General features: G+C 43.9%; 1 protein-coding gene across 2 annotated transcripts in view; it reads right to left on the reverse strand.

Annotated features, from left to right (window-relative positions):
• The window catches only part of LOC139556948 (protein bicaudal D homolog 2-like), a 76,878-nt gene that overhangs the window by 26,845 nt on the left and 34,051 nt on the right, over positions 1 to 15,982 (reverse strand). For both annotated transcript variants that reach the window (XM_071371133.1, XM_071371132.1), the window contains exon 2: positions 8,917 to 9,129. In XM_071371133.1, the coding sequence (XP_071227234.1) occupies positions 8,917 to 9,129 (213 nt within the window). The remainder of the gene's footprint in view (positions 1 to 8,916; positions 9,130 to 15,982) is intronic.

Here is a 15,982-nt window from a genome sequence, read left to right on the forward strand (position 1 = left end):
ACATTTACTCAGGCGAATGACGGAGCTCTCCCCTGGGGGTGTTAGTGATAGGGGCACAGGGGGTAGGAGATGGGGGGGGGGTCTGGTTTTATTTATGTTTGACGTGCCACCTTTAAGGACCCTGTCAATGGGAGGTCTCTGATTAGCATGAACAGATGTATGGTTTATGAAGACCCCCCTGCCTACTGCCACTATAGGGACACACCAGCTGCCTCACTAAACACTCAAACCCACCTGACCAGGGAGTGTGTGTGCTTGGCTAATGCTTCAGATCATTCATGTTAATGTGTGTGTAAGTAGGAGCATGTAGCGGTGTGTTAGATTACGCCTAGTGTGCAGTATACTGTATGTGTGTAGGACATTTGAGTACTATTGAAAAGTCCTTGACTGGTCTAATCCTCTCTCTGTAGGGGATGCAGTGAGTGCCGCTGTAAAAGACATGGAAGCACTAGCTCAGTCGATTCTAGAGGTCAGCTCCTTCCTCTGAGCTGATTCAGTCATACTGGAACTATACTCAACACTTCACTTTCTCCAGCTCCAATTTCACAACTAAAACTGCCTTTTACAGCATACTGAGTCTTAACCAGCTTAGGGCTCAGCAAAGCTTTGAGTTGACGCCTAAAGTGTTTGAGCTTAACACTGCTGTCGATTAGGTAGGCTTTGAAACTGTGGTTAGACTCTGGGTTGGTCTTAATACTATGGGATATCTGGAGTGTGTTTCTGTGAAATACCACATTTACCATTTCCCTTCCCTGGAAAGAAAAGAAGGGACGATCCCAGATGGCACGAGACGGGATTACTGATATGACGGCGCTGCCTGGCTTAATTTCACTGGCTGGCTTAATTTCGCATCCCCCCCTCTCCTCTCGGTGGATCCCTTTTAGAGGCTGCGTATCATATCAAACAGTCACCCTTGAGTTCTCTTCCCAGGTCAAACAGGAACTCTATTAGATCTATCTGTCACACGGACAGGAGCAGCCTTGTCCAGCTCCGTTTACAGACAGAGATTGTCTAGCGACACTGTGTTGCTCATAGATGTAGAAAACGTAGAGAAGCCAATAGAGCAAAATGAGGAAAATTGAAATGTTCCTGAGACACGATTCAGCCCAGCACAGCTCTTCTACCCCCAGGATGAGAGACGAGGACGAAGGGAATCAGACATACCATCTCACAGCCCCCACCACACATACTGTACAGAGACAATTCTATGGGAATACTGTAGGTCTTGCTGTATTGTCAGAATCTGGGTGAAAATAGATATTATTTTATCCCGCTTGTTGCTGGGAGTGATTTTACATTCTATTCAACACCCCAGACACCGTGACTGGGACAAACACACTCAAGGTCGCGTTCAAAGCTTTGAAAAGAATGCTAAAAGATCAGATCTCTAGTCTTCCCTTTGTGTGTGGTTGTGTTTGTGTGTAAGTCTAGAGGGGTGATATAGAGCATGCATGCATGCATGTGAATGAGTGTTTCTGTGTGTGTCCGGGGGTCATAAATGTGTGATGTACAGTATGTGCATTTGTGTGTGTGTGTGTGTGTTTGTGTGTGTGCACTGGAGTGTGAACTGTAGTACGTTGGCGCATGCCTGACAGCTGTTGTACAGACTGACTACCAGCCTATCGATCCAACTTGAACAACCACTTTGGTGTTACTGGACGTGGGGCCAGCGTAAAGCCCCGGCCCTCTAAATCAGATACGAAAAGACAAATATCATTACGAATCAATGGCAGATCTTTTAAATGTGTTTAAGAGAGCCATGCTTTAGTGACTATAAATAGCCATCAATCTGAGAGACATACAGAACTGGGAAGGATGGGGGCAGGGCGAGGTGCGTTGGGCGGGGTGGGAAGATTACCCAGGGCACATCTGGAGGGCTTAGTGCCCCTGGTTTCACACCTGCTCTGGGCAGACGGGGAAGGTTGGCTCCCCGTAAACGGATCTAACACCACAAAGTCAATGTCATCAGATTAGACACACGGCTGTACAGTGTAGAAACGGTACACGTTATTTTACCTCAGCCCTCTTTCATTCTAACTCTCTCCTTTCTCCTCCTCCCTCCTTCCTTCCCATTCCCCATTTCTCCCCTTCTCTCTCTCGCTCGCTCTAATTCTCTATCCCTTCCCACTCGACCCCTATTTTCTTCCCTCTTTTTTTGTCTCCCTCCCTCCCTCCTGCTGCTCTCCCCATCACAATACAGGAGGAGATCATTCATGTTAGAATACACCTTTATTATATTGGGCTTATGCCAGCTAATATTTAGGGGGAAGAAAGAACCACTGCCCATATCATCATTCTACAACCATTCACCATCTCCTTCAAAGAGCTACTCCTCTATTATAAAAACCCCACAACCCTACCTCTGGCATTCTAGAACATCCATTCTTGCCCTTGAGCATTTTCTAGATCTTTTTTTTCTCCTTCCCTCGTTCCGTCTGGTCTATAATCCAGCTAGTTCAAGAGTTATAATTGAGCTTGTGAAATTAAAAAGGGGCAGCTTAACGTCTGAGAGTGTCAAACGACACAGTGTCAAATGAGGCGGAAAAAACAACCATATTTCATGTCTGAATGACCAGCTCATCACTCTGATTGGCTAAGCCAGAGCTCACTAATGTAATGTGTAAGGGGGAGAAAAAAATGGAATGTTACACGTTACTGGTCAGACAGTTAGACATGGGAGCAGTGCAGGCTACACGACTACACTGTCTATCCCTGTCCTCTACTGTGTGTCTGTCAGGGGATTTCTGATACCATGTCTGAATAGACACTAAACAGTGTAGTGATAACGAATCCGTCTTTGTGTGACTGTGAGTGAATTAGTTAAGTTCTTGAGCGGCTCACTATGGGAATTCTGTGAGTGTTGTAAAGAGCGCGGGAGGCAGCACAGATTCAGTCTGTGACAGGAGAGCTTGAGTCTAATGGAGTCACGGTCTTTACCGCACCCATTGTATGGCTTTTAATCCTGTCCTGTAGCTCGCACCGTGGCATAGAAGTGTGGCGTATCCCTGCCCAAGGCTCTCAGTCACTGGCTGGGTGTCTGTGGGCCTCGTAGACGGCAGACGCTTTTATATGTGACGTATGAACGCCGTATACCAGTGGTATGTTAAACAGGATCAACGGAAAGAGAGGGGGAGGGAGGAGGCTACAGGATTGAGAATGCACAGACAGTCAATCATAGACAGCTGCCCTTTTAGATGTGTTATAGGTCTGAGTAGTGTATAGGCTTTTGCTAGCAATAGGTTCACCGTGATGGATGATTATTGAGCCCGGTAGGTCATTGAGGTGCAGTGGGGTCATTACCTCATGAAAACGAGCTCGCCTTATGAACCTGTCTTGACAATTATTTATCACATAAAAGACCCTCTGCATCCGATGGCAGACGGGTACTGTATCAAGACTTGTTTATGTTGTCTAGACTGCCACTTTGTAATAATAATAATAATAATTAATAATTGGCCCATGTAATAATTGGCCCACGGGGAATACAGTTGATTGAATTAAATTGATTTCTGAAAGCTCCCATCGTTCACCTATATTTCGAAATCTCTCATAGAGACAAAAGGTCAACAATCACAAGGCGACCCAACTCTGTCTATGGAGTCACATGACAGATCAACTGACAGAGGTTTGGGAGAAAACCATCCCCTTGGCTAAACCAGGGCTGCCAAGCATATGCCAGAAAAAGAAACAAACACATCACATTTTGGAGTTTTCTCCTCCTAACGGATTTTCTTCTCCTCTTTCCACCCTCTCCCTTTCTCCCTCCGTCCCTAGCTGCCTAATTTGAAACCCAGCTGACAAAGGGTTCTTTCAGAGTCCTCAGTCCCATCACAATGCCAGCCTCAGTGCCCTGGCTCCCACCCGCTGCCCGCCTTCTGCTGGCTACCTCTGCCCATAAAGTGGCAGTGGATGGGTGTCATTAGCTCCTATACATAGTGAGATATACACTCCAACTCCCTCCATCTAGGCAATTAGCCCTGGCCACCCACCATGCCACTGCACCAGTGTGTGTGTGTGTGTGTGTGTGTGTGTGTGTGTGTGTGTGTGTGTGTGTGTGTGTGTGTGTGTGTGTGTGTGTGTGTGTGTGTGTGTGTGTGTGTGTGTGTGTGTGTGTGTGTGTGTGTGTGTGTGTGTGTGTGTGTGTCTGCATTCACAATGAGGTTGGCACCTGCAGGCAGACAGAGCCACACACAAGGGAACCAGTCGAGCTCCGGTAACAGCACCAAACTGAAGACTGGCTCACAGCATTAATATGGTGCTAAAATCCATATTCACAGAGAAAGAGTGATGTACAGTTGACGTCGGAAGTTTACATACACCTTGGCCAAATACATTTAAACTCAGTTTTTCACAATTCCTGACATTTAATCAGAGTAAAAATTCCCTCTTAGGTCAGTTAGGATCACCACTTTATTTTAAGAATGTGAAATGTCAGAATAATAGTAGAGAGAATGATTTATTTCAGCTTTTATTTCTTTCATCACATTCCCAGTGGGTCAGAAGTTCACATACACTCAATTAGTATTTGTTAAAATTGCCTTTAAATTGTTTAACTTTGGTCAAACGTTTGAGGTAGCCTTCTACAAGCTTCCCACAATAAGTTGGGTGAATTATGGCCCATTCCTCCTGACAGAGCTGGTCAGGATTGTAGGTCTCCTTGCTCACACACGCTTTTTCAGTTCTGCCCACACATTTTCTATAGGATTGAGGTCAGGGCTTTGTGATGGCCACTCCAATACCTTGACTTTGTTGTCCTTAAGCCATTTTGCCACAACTTTGGAAGTATATCCACATGATTTTCCATCTCATGATGCCATCTATTTTGTGAAGTGCACCAGTCCCTCCTGCAGCAAAGCAGCCCACAACATGATGCTGCCACCCCCGTGCTTCACGGTTGGGATGGTGTTCTTCGGCTTGCAAGCCTCCCCCATTTTCCTCCAAACATAACGATGGTCATTATGGCCAAATAGTTATATTTTTGTTTCATCAGACCAGAGGACATTTCTACAAAAAGTACAATCTTTGTCCCCATGTGCAGTTGCAAACTGTAGTCTGGCTTTTTTATAGCGGTTTTGGAGCAGTGGCTTCTGCCTTGCTGAGCGGCCTTTCAGGTTATGTTGATATAGGACTCGTTTTACTGTGGAAATAGATACTTTTGTACCTGTTTCCGCCAGCATCTTCACAAGGTCCTTTGCTGTTGTTCTGGGATTGATTTGCACTTTTCGCACCAACGTACGTTCATCTCTAGGAGACAGAACGCGTCTCCTTCCTGAGCGGTATGACAGCTGCGTGGTCCCATGGTGTTTATACTTGCGTACTATTGTTTGTACAGATGAACGTGGTACCTTCAGGAGTTTGGAAATTGCTCCCAAGGATGAACCAGACTTGTGGAGGTCTACAATTTTTCTTTCTGAGGTCTTGGCTGATTTCTTTTGATTTTCCCATGATGTCAAGCAAAGAGGCACTGAGTTTGAAGGTAGGCCTTGAAATACATCCACATGTACACCTCCAATTGACTCAAATGATGTCAATTAGCCTATCAGAAGCTTCTAAAGCCATGACATCATTTTCTGGAATTTTCCAAGCTGTTTAAAGGCATAGTCAACTTAGTGTATGTAAACCTCTGACCCACTGGAATTGTGATGCAGTGAATTATAAGTGAAATAGTCTGTCTGTAAACAATTTTTGGAAAAATTGCTTGTGTCTTGCACAAAGTATATGTCCTAACCGACTTGCCAAAACTATAGTTGGTTAACAAGAAATTTGTGGAGTGGTTGAAAAATGAGTTTTAATGACTCCAAACTAAGTCCATGTAAACTTCCGACTTCAACTGTAAGTGCAAGTATGTAGGTAATACTGATACTCTTCTGTTACTGCAGACGAGACACAGCCTAAGTCAAACATAAGCTATGTTTGGAGAAAGACATCTGGCTTCCATAAAGCCAATCTTAAGACTTGTTTCAGTCGCCAGAGCCAAGTAGCAACTGGCCCATTTCCTAGAGCCTGACGAAAATTGTTAGTACTTTATTTTTTTTGCGCTAATATCTATAAGAAGCGCCAGACTGAAGGCCAAGTGTGAGGATTTGATTACCTTGCCGCAGACGTGTTTCCAAACTGACGGGGTGTCAAACTCCCTTAGACAGGGAGGCCTTCAGACCCTCTCCCCTCCCAGAACTGGAGTAATCGCTAACTTGAGCAGCAAAAACGCTGTCGCAGAGCTTAACTAAATCTGATGAGTCCCAACATGGAGGGATTTGGGGAGAGGGGTTAAACAAGGAAGGGAGAGAGTAAGCGGGAGAGAGGTTGGGAGAGAAAGAGGGGGAGACAGAGGGAGAGAGATAGAGAGAGAGAGAGAGAGCGCGCACAGCATTCTTTAATGATTTTCTGTTATCAAAATAAGGCCCTGAGAAATTAATTTGTTTTGATGAAATAAATTTGACAGGAGAAGGAGACACAGGAACAGTGTTAAGGCTTATGGCGGTGAGGTACCGCTCTATCGTCTTGCCCTTCTTGTAATCTACTGTATATACCTTATCCTCGCCCTGCTCAGCAGCCGGTGTCAGAAATCCCTCCTCATTATTTCACCCTTAATACCTACTACTAAGAGAACAGCCCTTCAGATCAAACAATCTAGAAGTGAGAGCCCCTCTCTTTCATTCCCTCCCTCTCTCCTTCGCTCTCTCCCTCTCTTTCTGTCTCCCTCTCCTTCTGTCAGACAGCCGGGCTCAAAGGTTCAAAGCTAACCACCTCCCCAAGAGGGGCCAGTCCCCCTTTCAACATGCCGTTATTTGCCCCTCTCGTTATTTCAATCTCTTCACTGCTGGCTCAGCCCAGACACACACACACACACACAGGCACACATATGCACACACACACATACACGCAGTCCCCACTAATGAGGCTAATTAGGCCTGAATGTAAATGACATTTAAAAACAAAAGAGAGCACAGACGATACAGGATGCTGTTATGATGATTGGGGATGTATGACCTGATGTCTCTGAGACAATGTGGGTGTGTATGTCTGTTAGTGGGGCAGTGTGCGAGGGGGATGTCTCTGAGACAATGTGGGTGTATGTGTGTTAGTGGGGCAGTGTGCGAGGGGGATGTCTCTGAGACAATGTAGGTGTATGTGTGTTAGTGGGGCAGTGTGCGGAGGGGATGTCTCTGAGACAATGTGGGTGTATGTGTGTTAGTGGGGCAGTGTGTGAGGGGATGCGAGTGGTGTGTGGCATCTCACTGGCTCTTATCTGGACAATAGCGGACAAGAGGGCAGGCGGGTGGCACGGCTGGCGCTCTCAAGCCAGGGAAGGATGCCAGATCTGATGTGAGACGAGAGGCACGCCAGTGACGCCAGAGGCTGGCCGATGGGCACTGTTGATAATCTCAGGACCTAGTGCCTGTACTCTGTGTAACGTGCACTAGTGCCACAGCATTCATGCATTACTAATGCAACAATTAACCTGTAACCATAATATGTGCATAATGCCTGATATGCCTAGTTTGCCTATAGTAGAAGTTTTACTCAACTATGATCTGCCTTTCGCAATAAGCATTTTTTTTTGGGGGGGGGGGGATCAGCTTCAATATTGCAATTAGCTTGTGGCTTCTATCAATGTAATTGTCTGCATCATTTCCAACACCCCATATATTTAAAAATATATATATTTTCCTTTATTATTTTCCCCTAACCCTACCACCCCTCCCCTAGTTGGAGTAAACTAATGGACAACAACACGAGTTTTAATGACTCCAACCTAAGTGTATGTAAACTTCCGACTTCAACTGTATGTAACATTCTATTGGTTGCAAGAGTTTTGTATAATAACTTACATAGAAAAACTGTAAGTTTTGAATCGATGTGCCATGGAATCGTTAAAAACGAAAATCTCTTCCCAACTATTTTGCAATTTGTACAGCGCAGCTGTCAATTCTTTGGTCCTTAAATGAAACTGGTACGCTTTTTTTACGTATCACAATTGTCTTTAACCAAGAAGCAGTTCTTAACCCTTTCCCTTCATCACGCCACAGCAGAGACAGGCCGTTAAGATTCCCCTGCTCTCTCCTTCTCGCCCAGATCCCCCAGGGCTGCAGAGACAGGACCACATCAGTACGACAGTCATTATGGCGCTCGTTCAATCAGCCTGACCTGTGCCAGTTCAGCACAGGGGCTGAAACTATCAGGGTGTGATTAGTCCTGCCTGAACATGCCAAGCAGAGTTCAACCGCTAGCACTCGAGTCAGGCAAGTCTGGAACTGTAGTCTAGTAGCCACAGGCAGGGTATAAATAAACAATATCTGAATGTATAGCACATTTGTATGGGTGTGTACATTGCGCAAGTGTCGCCAAGTATAGATAATTGGGAAAGCTTCAATGCTAGTACGGGCACATACATATCTGCGAAGTCGAAGGTGGGTGTGTGTGTGTGTGTGTATCAGCAATTGTGTGGTTGAGAATGTGCAAGTGTCATTTTTATTTACATACATGCACATATAATAGTCGACAATAGGATCTGATCTCATATACCCAGTCTATACCTATTATCAAATCGAATCACAAATGGTCAAAAAAAACAACATTTCACATCATTTAGCAGATGCTCTCATCCAGAGCAACTTACAGTAGTGAGTGCATACATTTTCATCATACTGGTCCCCTGTGGGAATTGAACCCACAACCCTGGCAATGCAAGCGCCATGCTCTACAAATCCAGTAATGGGTAGTTAAGTAGAATCTAGATCAAATCAAGATAGGATTACAATGTGTCTTTTGTGAATATAGTCTACACCTGTCCAGAAAATATAACCGTATGTATTTTAATACCAGGTGGGGTATTAGTCTGTATGCAAACTCGTATCTATAGTAGGATGTGGCAACTTTATCTGTTCTATCTCCCGCTTTTTTCTCTCATCTTACCTCTCTCATCTCCTGGGCGATGGAGGCCAGGCGTTCGTTCTCTGACTGGGTGTTGGTGAGGACATTACGGGCCTGGCGGAGCTCCGTCTGCAGCTCCAGGACCCGCTGCTCGTAATAGGCCTCCTTACACACCGCCTCCTGGATCAGAGACTCCTCCCTGCTCTCCCCGTCTGCAGCCACCTTCTTATGGTTGGAGTAGGCTTGTCCAAACGCCTGGAGAGAGAGAGAGAGACAGGAAGGGAGACAGGTTAAGTTTTGGTAAACGCAGTGGAAAGGCTACTGTAGGCAGATGTTTGAGAAGAGCACGTGCACGCGAACACTATTTCAGAGAGTTCCAGCACGTAGGATTTACTCAGCTGATCTCCTGAGCTACTTTTCCCATTTGGAATGTCATCCATTTTGAAATGAGCCCACTTGTTCAGCTGAGGTTCAGCTGGGGACAGAACCAGTGAAACAGAACAGAGAGGAGGAGAGTGCTGTCCCAAAAACTCTCCCTCCTAAAAGAGTATATCCTGTCATAACAGTTTCCACCTGGATGCCATCATCCTCCTCTAACACCTCTATTCCTCCCTCCATCATCCCCCTCTCTTGCCCCTACCGACTCGCTCTTCTCCCCCACCCTCTCTACCCATAGGACGCTAGTCCATACTGCACATGCTCAACCAGAGACCAAGCAGAACGGCAGCTCAAACAAATAGGAACAAATCCAAGTAAAACAGAAGACAGGCTAGATAGGAAACCTCCTGGACAAACACTGTCCCTCTCTGATTATAGAATATAGTCCAATGCTCTTAAGATCATTTATGAATACAGACCGATAAAATCATCCAAATTCCCCAGATTGACAGCAGTTTAGAAAGGGAAGATGTCTCTACTACCACAGGCCAGGGACACACGAGAGTGTGACAGTGAGAGAGGGCTTGTATTCTCTGATCCCTTTTTGTCTCTTTGCTGCTATAATGGCCTTTAGTCAATAACGGTGTGTTTCACTTCACTATTAATTGTTCTTCTGTCTGGACTTTGACCCTAATTTCTTAATGGACCATGAGGCAGCCCTATCACAGTGCCTGTTCAGAAATGTCTTGCCACACAGAGAGACTCTCTCCCTCTCTCTCAGAATAATCACCCTCTGACTACAGATTTAATTTCCAATCCCCAGTGATCCATTTGATGGAGATATGAATTTCTCATTTTGTCTCTCAGCTGGACTACAATCCCTACGTCTGGATTCACCTGAGGTTATCAGACAGCTGACCTTGCTTTTAGCTCCTCTCACTCTCTCTCTGACCCTGACACACTCTGCAGTACACACTCTACAGTACACACTATAAAGTACACATGCACGTGACTGTGGCCGGATTAACTCGTTTTACTGCGTTTCAACATAATCCCAGTAATTCCTTCCTTTTGAGCAGGGGTATTCAACTCTTACCCTACAAGGTCTGGAGCCTGCTGTCCCTGTTTAGAGGGGAAGAATTTTTTTTTTAAACGCAGTTGAGTTTGAGGGCTTTAGAGAATAAAGGAAATCTGCACTTTAAAATTACATTTGCGAAATTGAACTAGTTACAGACGGAGCTCAAATAAAAAATCCGGTGCAGAACCAGTTCAGTGGGTTACAGCCAGGCATGAAAATGACATCGTGTCTCGCGCATGATGGACATCTCACGTGATGGGTAAAGATGTAGAGATGGCAGGAAATTAGATAGCATAAACACGATCAGATAAACATTCCAGCTGAGAACAACAGTATGCTTTCACTGGGAGCCTGGAATGGCTCTAGAATGGTTGGATTGGTTCTGGCTGTAGCATGGAAAAAGGAGTCAAGGATCTCAGGCCACCTAGAGAACACCAATCTACACACAGGCTCGCACTGCGGCGCATTGGCTAACGCACTCACCCACAGGTCTGGAGAGCCGTACGGCGTTGAAGAATGTAAACATAGGACTCATGGAGCTTGAGGGCTCATACGAACATGTCCCTACATGCCCCTCTGAAGGCCAGCACTGTGTTCATGTTCATGACCAAGCTTGTACTACGTCAACAAACGGTATCCGCACGCGTTGAGTGCTATCACACACCACGTGTGCTTCAAAACGAGCCCCCGTCCACCCAAAGATCAACCCACCAAAACAACCGCATCCCCTCTTTGATTAAATCGTCATTAAGCGAAGGGATTAACCCAATCAGAAAGTAGGGGAATCCTATCACTATAATCTGGATTGTAGGGGGGGGGGCTCTGACCCTATCAATCTAATCTAGGGGGCACGGGGAGACAGGCTTCAAATGGGGGGCACCGAGCCGCAATCCGCTGACCCAAACCCCTTAATCTCATCCCCTATGCGTGGGGTAACGTTTGGGGGATGTGGAGTGCAAACAATCCATAAATTTAATGCGGCACCCCTGACACACCATATGTTAACTGTGAGAGGATGTTAGTGAGAATTAGCATATTGCGATATGGCTAATAAAAGGGGAATTCATGATAACATACATACAGTTGAAGTCGGAAGTTAACATACACTTAGGTTGGAGTCCATAAAACTCGTTTTTCAACCACTCCACAAATTTCTTGTTAACAAACTATAGTTTTGGTAAATCTACTTTGTGCATGACACAGATTATTTTTCCAACAATTGTTTACAGACAGATTATTTCACTTATATTTCACTGTATCACAATCCCAGTGGGTCAGAAGGTACATACACTAAGTTGACTATGCCTTTAAACAGCTTGGAAAAATCTTTAGAAGCTTCTGATAGGCTAATTGACATCATTTGAGTCAATTGGAGGTGTACCTGTGCATGTATTTCAAGGACTACCTTCAAACTCAGTGCCTCTTTGCTTGACATCATGGTAAAACCAAAAGAAATAAGTCAAGACCTCAACAACAAAACATTGTAGACCTCCACAAGTCTGGTTCATCCTTGGGAGCAATTTCCAAACACCTGACGGTACCACGTTCATCTGTACAAACAATAGTACGCAAGTATAAACACCATGGGACCACGCAGCCATCATACCAGTCAGGAAGGAGAGGTGTTCTGTCTCATAGAGATGAACGTATGTTGGTGCGAAAAGTGCAAATCAATCCCAGGACAACAGCAAAGGACCTTGTGAACATGCTGGCGGAAACAGGTACAAAAGTATCTATATCCACAGTAAAACGAGTCCTATATCGACATAACCTGAAAGGCCGCTCAGCAAGGAAGAAACCACTGCTCCAAAACCACCATAAAAAAGCCAGACTACAGTTTGCAACTGCACATGGGGACAAAGATTGTACTTTTATGAGAAATGTCCTCTGGTCTGATGAAACAAAAATAGAACTGTTTGGCCATAATGATCATCGTTATGTTTGGAGGAAAAAGGGGGAGGCTTGCAAGCCGAAGAACACCATCCCAACCATGAAGCACAGGGGTGGCAGCATCATGTTGTGGGGGTGCTTTGTTGCAGGAGGGATTGGTGCACTTCACAAAATAGATGGTATCATGAGGATGGAAAATTCTGTGGATATATTTAAGAAACATCTCAAGACATCAGGAAGTTAAAGCTTGGTCACAAATGGGTCTTCCAAATGGACAATGACCTGGCATACTGGCAATGGCATACTTCCAAAGTTGTGGCAAAATGGTTTAAGGACAACAAAGTCAAGGTATTGGAGTGGCCATCACAAAGCCCTGACCTCAATCCTATAGAAAATTTGTGGCCAAAACTGAAAAAGCCTGTGCGAGCAAGGAGGCCTAAAAACCTGACTCAGTTACACCAGCTCTGTCAGGAGGAATGGGACGAAATTCACCCAACTTATTGTGGGAAGCTTGTGGAAGTCTACCTGAAACGTTTGACCCAAGTTAAACAATTTAAAGGCAATGCTACCAAATACTAATTGAGTGTATGAAAACTTCTCACCCACTAGGAATCTGATGAAAGAAAGAAAAGCTGAAATAAATCATTCTCTCTACTATTATTCTGACATTTCACATTCTTAAAATAAAGTGGTGATCCTAACTGACCTAAAACAGGGATTTCTTTCTCGGATTAAATGTCAGGAATTGTCAAAAACTGAGTTTAATATATTTGGCTAACGTGTATGTAAACTCCCGACTTCAACTATATGTAGGTAAGGAAGGTGACAGCTGACTTTAAGAGAATGAATCAGTCCAATATTTGTGGTAACTCAGAAACGAGCTACAAGCTTTAGCATGTTGAAAGGGAATAGGAGAAGACAGAACCCACTGGAGATTTGGCCCTATGAAGCCAACAAGGTCTCATTCCAAATGAGCCCATATATTATGGGATGGATCTAACCAGACTTCCTGCTGGGTTCTGATCCCTATGGGCCCACAGGCAGACAGCAAAGCACATCATCACAGTTAGCTTCATCGTCATGTGATGTTCTGGGGAGGGGGAGGATGTAGTGTCATCTCTGATCTTCCTCTCTCTCTCTGTCTGCTTCTCTCTCTCGCTCTCTCAATTTTTAAATTCAATTCAATTTAAGGGCTTTTTTGGCATGGAAAATGTATGTTTATATTGCCAAAGCAAGTGAAATAAATAATAAAAAAAAGTGAAATAAACAATAAAATATTAACTTTAAACATTACACTTCCAAAAGTTCCAAAAGAATAAAGATATTTCAAATGTCATATTATGTACAGTATCTATACAGTGTTGTAATGATGTGCAAGTAGTTAAAGTACGAAAGAGAAAATAAATAAACATAAATATAGGTTATATTTACAATGGTGTTTGTTTTTCACTGGTTGCCCTTTTCTTGTGGCAAGAGATCACAAATCTTGCTGCTGTGTTTAAATGTAACCTTTATTTAACTAGGCAAGTCAGTTAAGAACAAATTCTTATTTAAAACGACGACAATGACATAATATGGTCATACATTTGGCAGGAGGTTAAGAAGTGCAGCTCAGTTTCCACCTCATTTTGTGTTTTGCAAAATTTAATTTCACACTTGTTGTTTGTGTACATGGATTTTATAATGTAGTTGCACACTCTTGGCATTCTCTCAACCAGGTTCCTCCTGGAATGCTTTTCCAACAGTCTTGAAGGAGTTCCCACATATGCCAAGAGTTTGCAAAGCTGTCATCAAGGCAAAGGGTGGCTACTTTGAAGAATATCAAATATAAAATAGATTTTGATTTGTTAAACACTTTTTTGGTTACTACATGATTCCATATGTGTTATTTCATAGTTTTGATGTCTTCACTATTATCATACGATGTAGAAAATAGTCAAAATAAAGAAAAACCCTTGAATGAGTAGGTGGGTCCACACTTTGGACTGGTACTGTAGTTTTAATCTGTAGTTCGAATCAGAGTTTTTTCCCCCCGTTGTCAAATGCTAAACAAACAAAAATTCCTTAACAAAATCATGTGTCCATGAAGTCATTATTGGACAAAAATTCTCACGTTAAATCCATGTATGATTAACATGAAGCATCAGTTGTGTGTCCCAATCTTTATATTACTTTCGCTCTGGTCTTCCAACAACATGCGGGAGGATACAGCGCATTAGCTGCTCTAACTGCGACGTGAGTAGTCTATCCACGGTATAGCCTCCGTCTCCCATAATCTGCATCGGATGAGCTCATAAATGCTGCTGCTACCCACAGAATGTTTTTCAGAGATCTCAAGTTATGATGCTGCATGCATTTCATCCAACAACCAATAATAAGGCATGACTGTGTTTGGTTCGGACTGCGTTCTCACCTGCAGCGAACCGCACCACGGTACGAACTGAACCGGACCAAGACCGCCCGTTCTGAGCGAACCATGGTGCATTGTTTAGTGGGCTTCCAAGTGCAGATAGTGTTCACACCAGTCAAAACGAACAGAACTAAGGGACTTAAAAACTTATTTGGGATCGGTATCCCTTCCACGGGACGGTTGAGCTAACGTAGGCTAATGCGATTAGCATGAGGTTGTAAGTAACAAGAAAATTCCCCAGGACATAGACATATCTGATATTGGCAGAAAGCTTAAATTCTTGTTAATCTAACTGCACTGTCCAATTTACAGTAGCTATTACAGTGAAATAATACCATGCTATTGTTTGAGGAGAGTGCACAATTTTGAACATAAAAAGTTATTAATAAACAAATTAGGCGTATTTGGGCAGTCTTGATACAAAATTTTGAACAGAAATGTAATGTTTCATTGGGTCAGTCTAAAACATTGCTCATACACTGCTGTCACCTAGTGGCCAAACTATATATTGCACCTGGGCTGGAATAATACATTATGGCCTTTCTCTTGCATTTCAAAGATGATGGTACAAAAAAATACAAAAGAACGGTTTATATTTTTTCTTTGTATTATCTTTTACCAGATCTATTGGGGTAGATTCTCCTACATTCCTTTCACATTTCCATGAACTTCAAAGTGTTTTCTTTGAAATGGTACCAAGAACATGCATATCCTTGCTTCAGGGCCTGAGCCACAGGCAGTTAGATTTGAGTATGTCATTTCAGGCGAAATTTTTTTTTTGAAAAGGGGTGGATCCTTAAGACACCAGAGTGTGAATACCCCTCAGTGTCAGTGTTAAGAACGTGTCCTGATAATAGTTATTCCCCTGTAATCTGACAATACAGACACCACAGAGTGTTAGGGTTCAAAGGTCACTGATTAGAGGACAAGGCCTATCAGGACTGAAAAGGAGCTAGCGTGTGTGTCAGTCAAATCTGGTATATGATCCTAGACAGCTCCTGGTCAAAGACCACCTGCTTAAAGCTATACATTAGCTCAGAGAGCAGGTTAGAGTAAGGTACAAGGTTCTTCTAATCCAACAACCATCATCCCCCATCCATCCAGCCACCCACTCACACACCACATTCCTCTAAACCTGTTATCTTCAACCTTAAGAAGCTGAGCCTGTGATGCCAAACTAAACCCCAGCCGCATGAGATATTCTATTTTTCCCCCCTCATGTTCCCGATGCGAGAGAAGCAGGCGTCTTGCTAGAAGGATTTGAGCAGGGCAAACCCTGTGGGTGAACGAGGGGAGAGATCCTCCAGAGATCCAGCAAGACCTTACGAAGCAGAAGATCAAACTAGCAGAAG

This window comes from Salvelinus alpinus, chromosome 28, assembly GCF_045679555.1.
Source record: "Salvelinus alpinus chromosome 28, SLU_Salpinus.1, whole genome shotgun sequence".
Taxonomy (NCBI): Eukaryota; Metazoa; Chordata; class Actinopteri; order Salmoniformes; family Salmonidae; genus Salvelinus; species Salvelinus alpinus.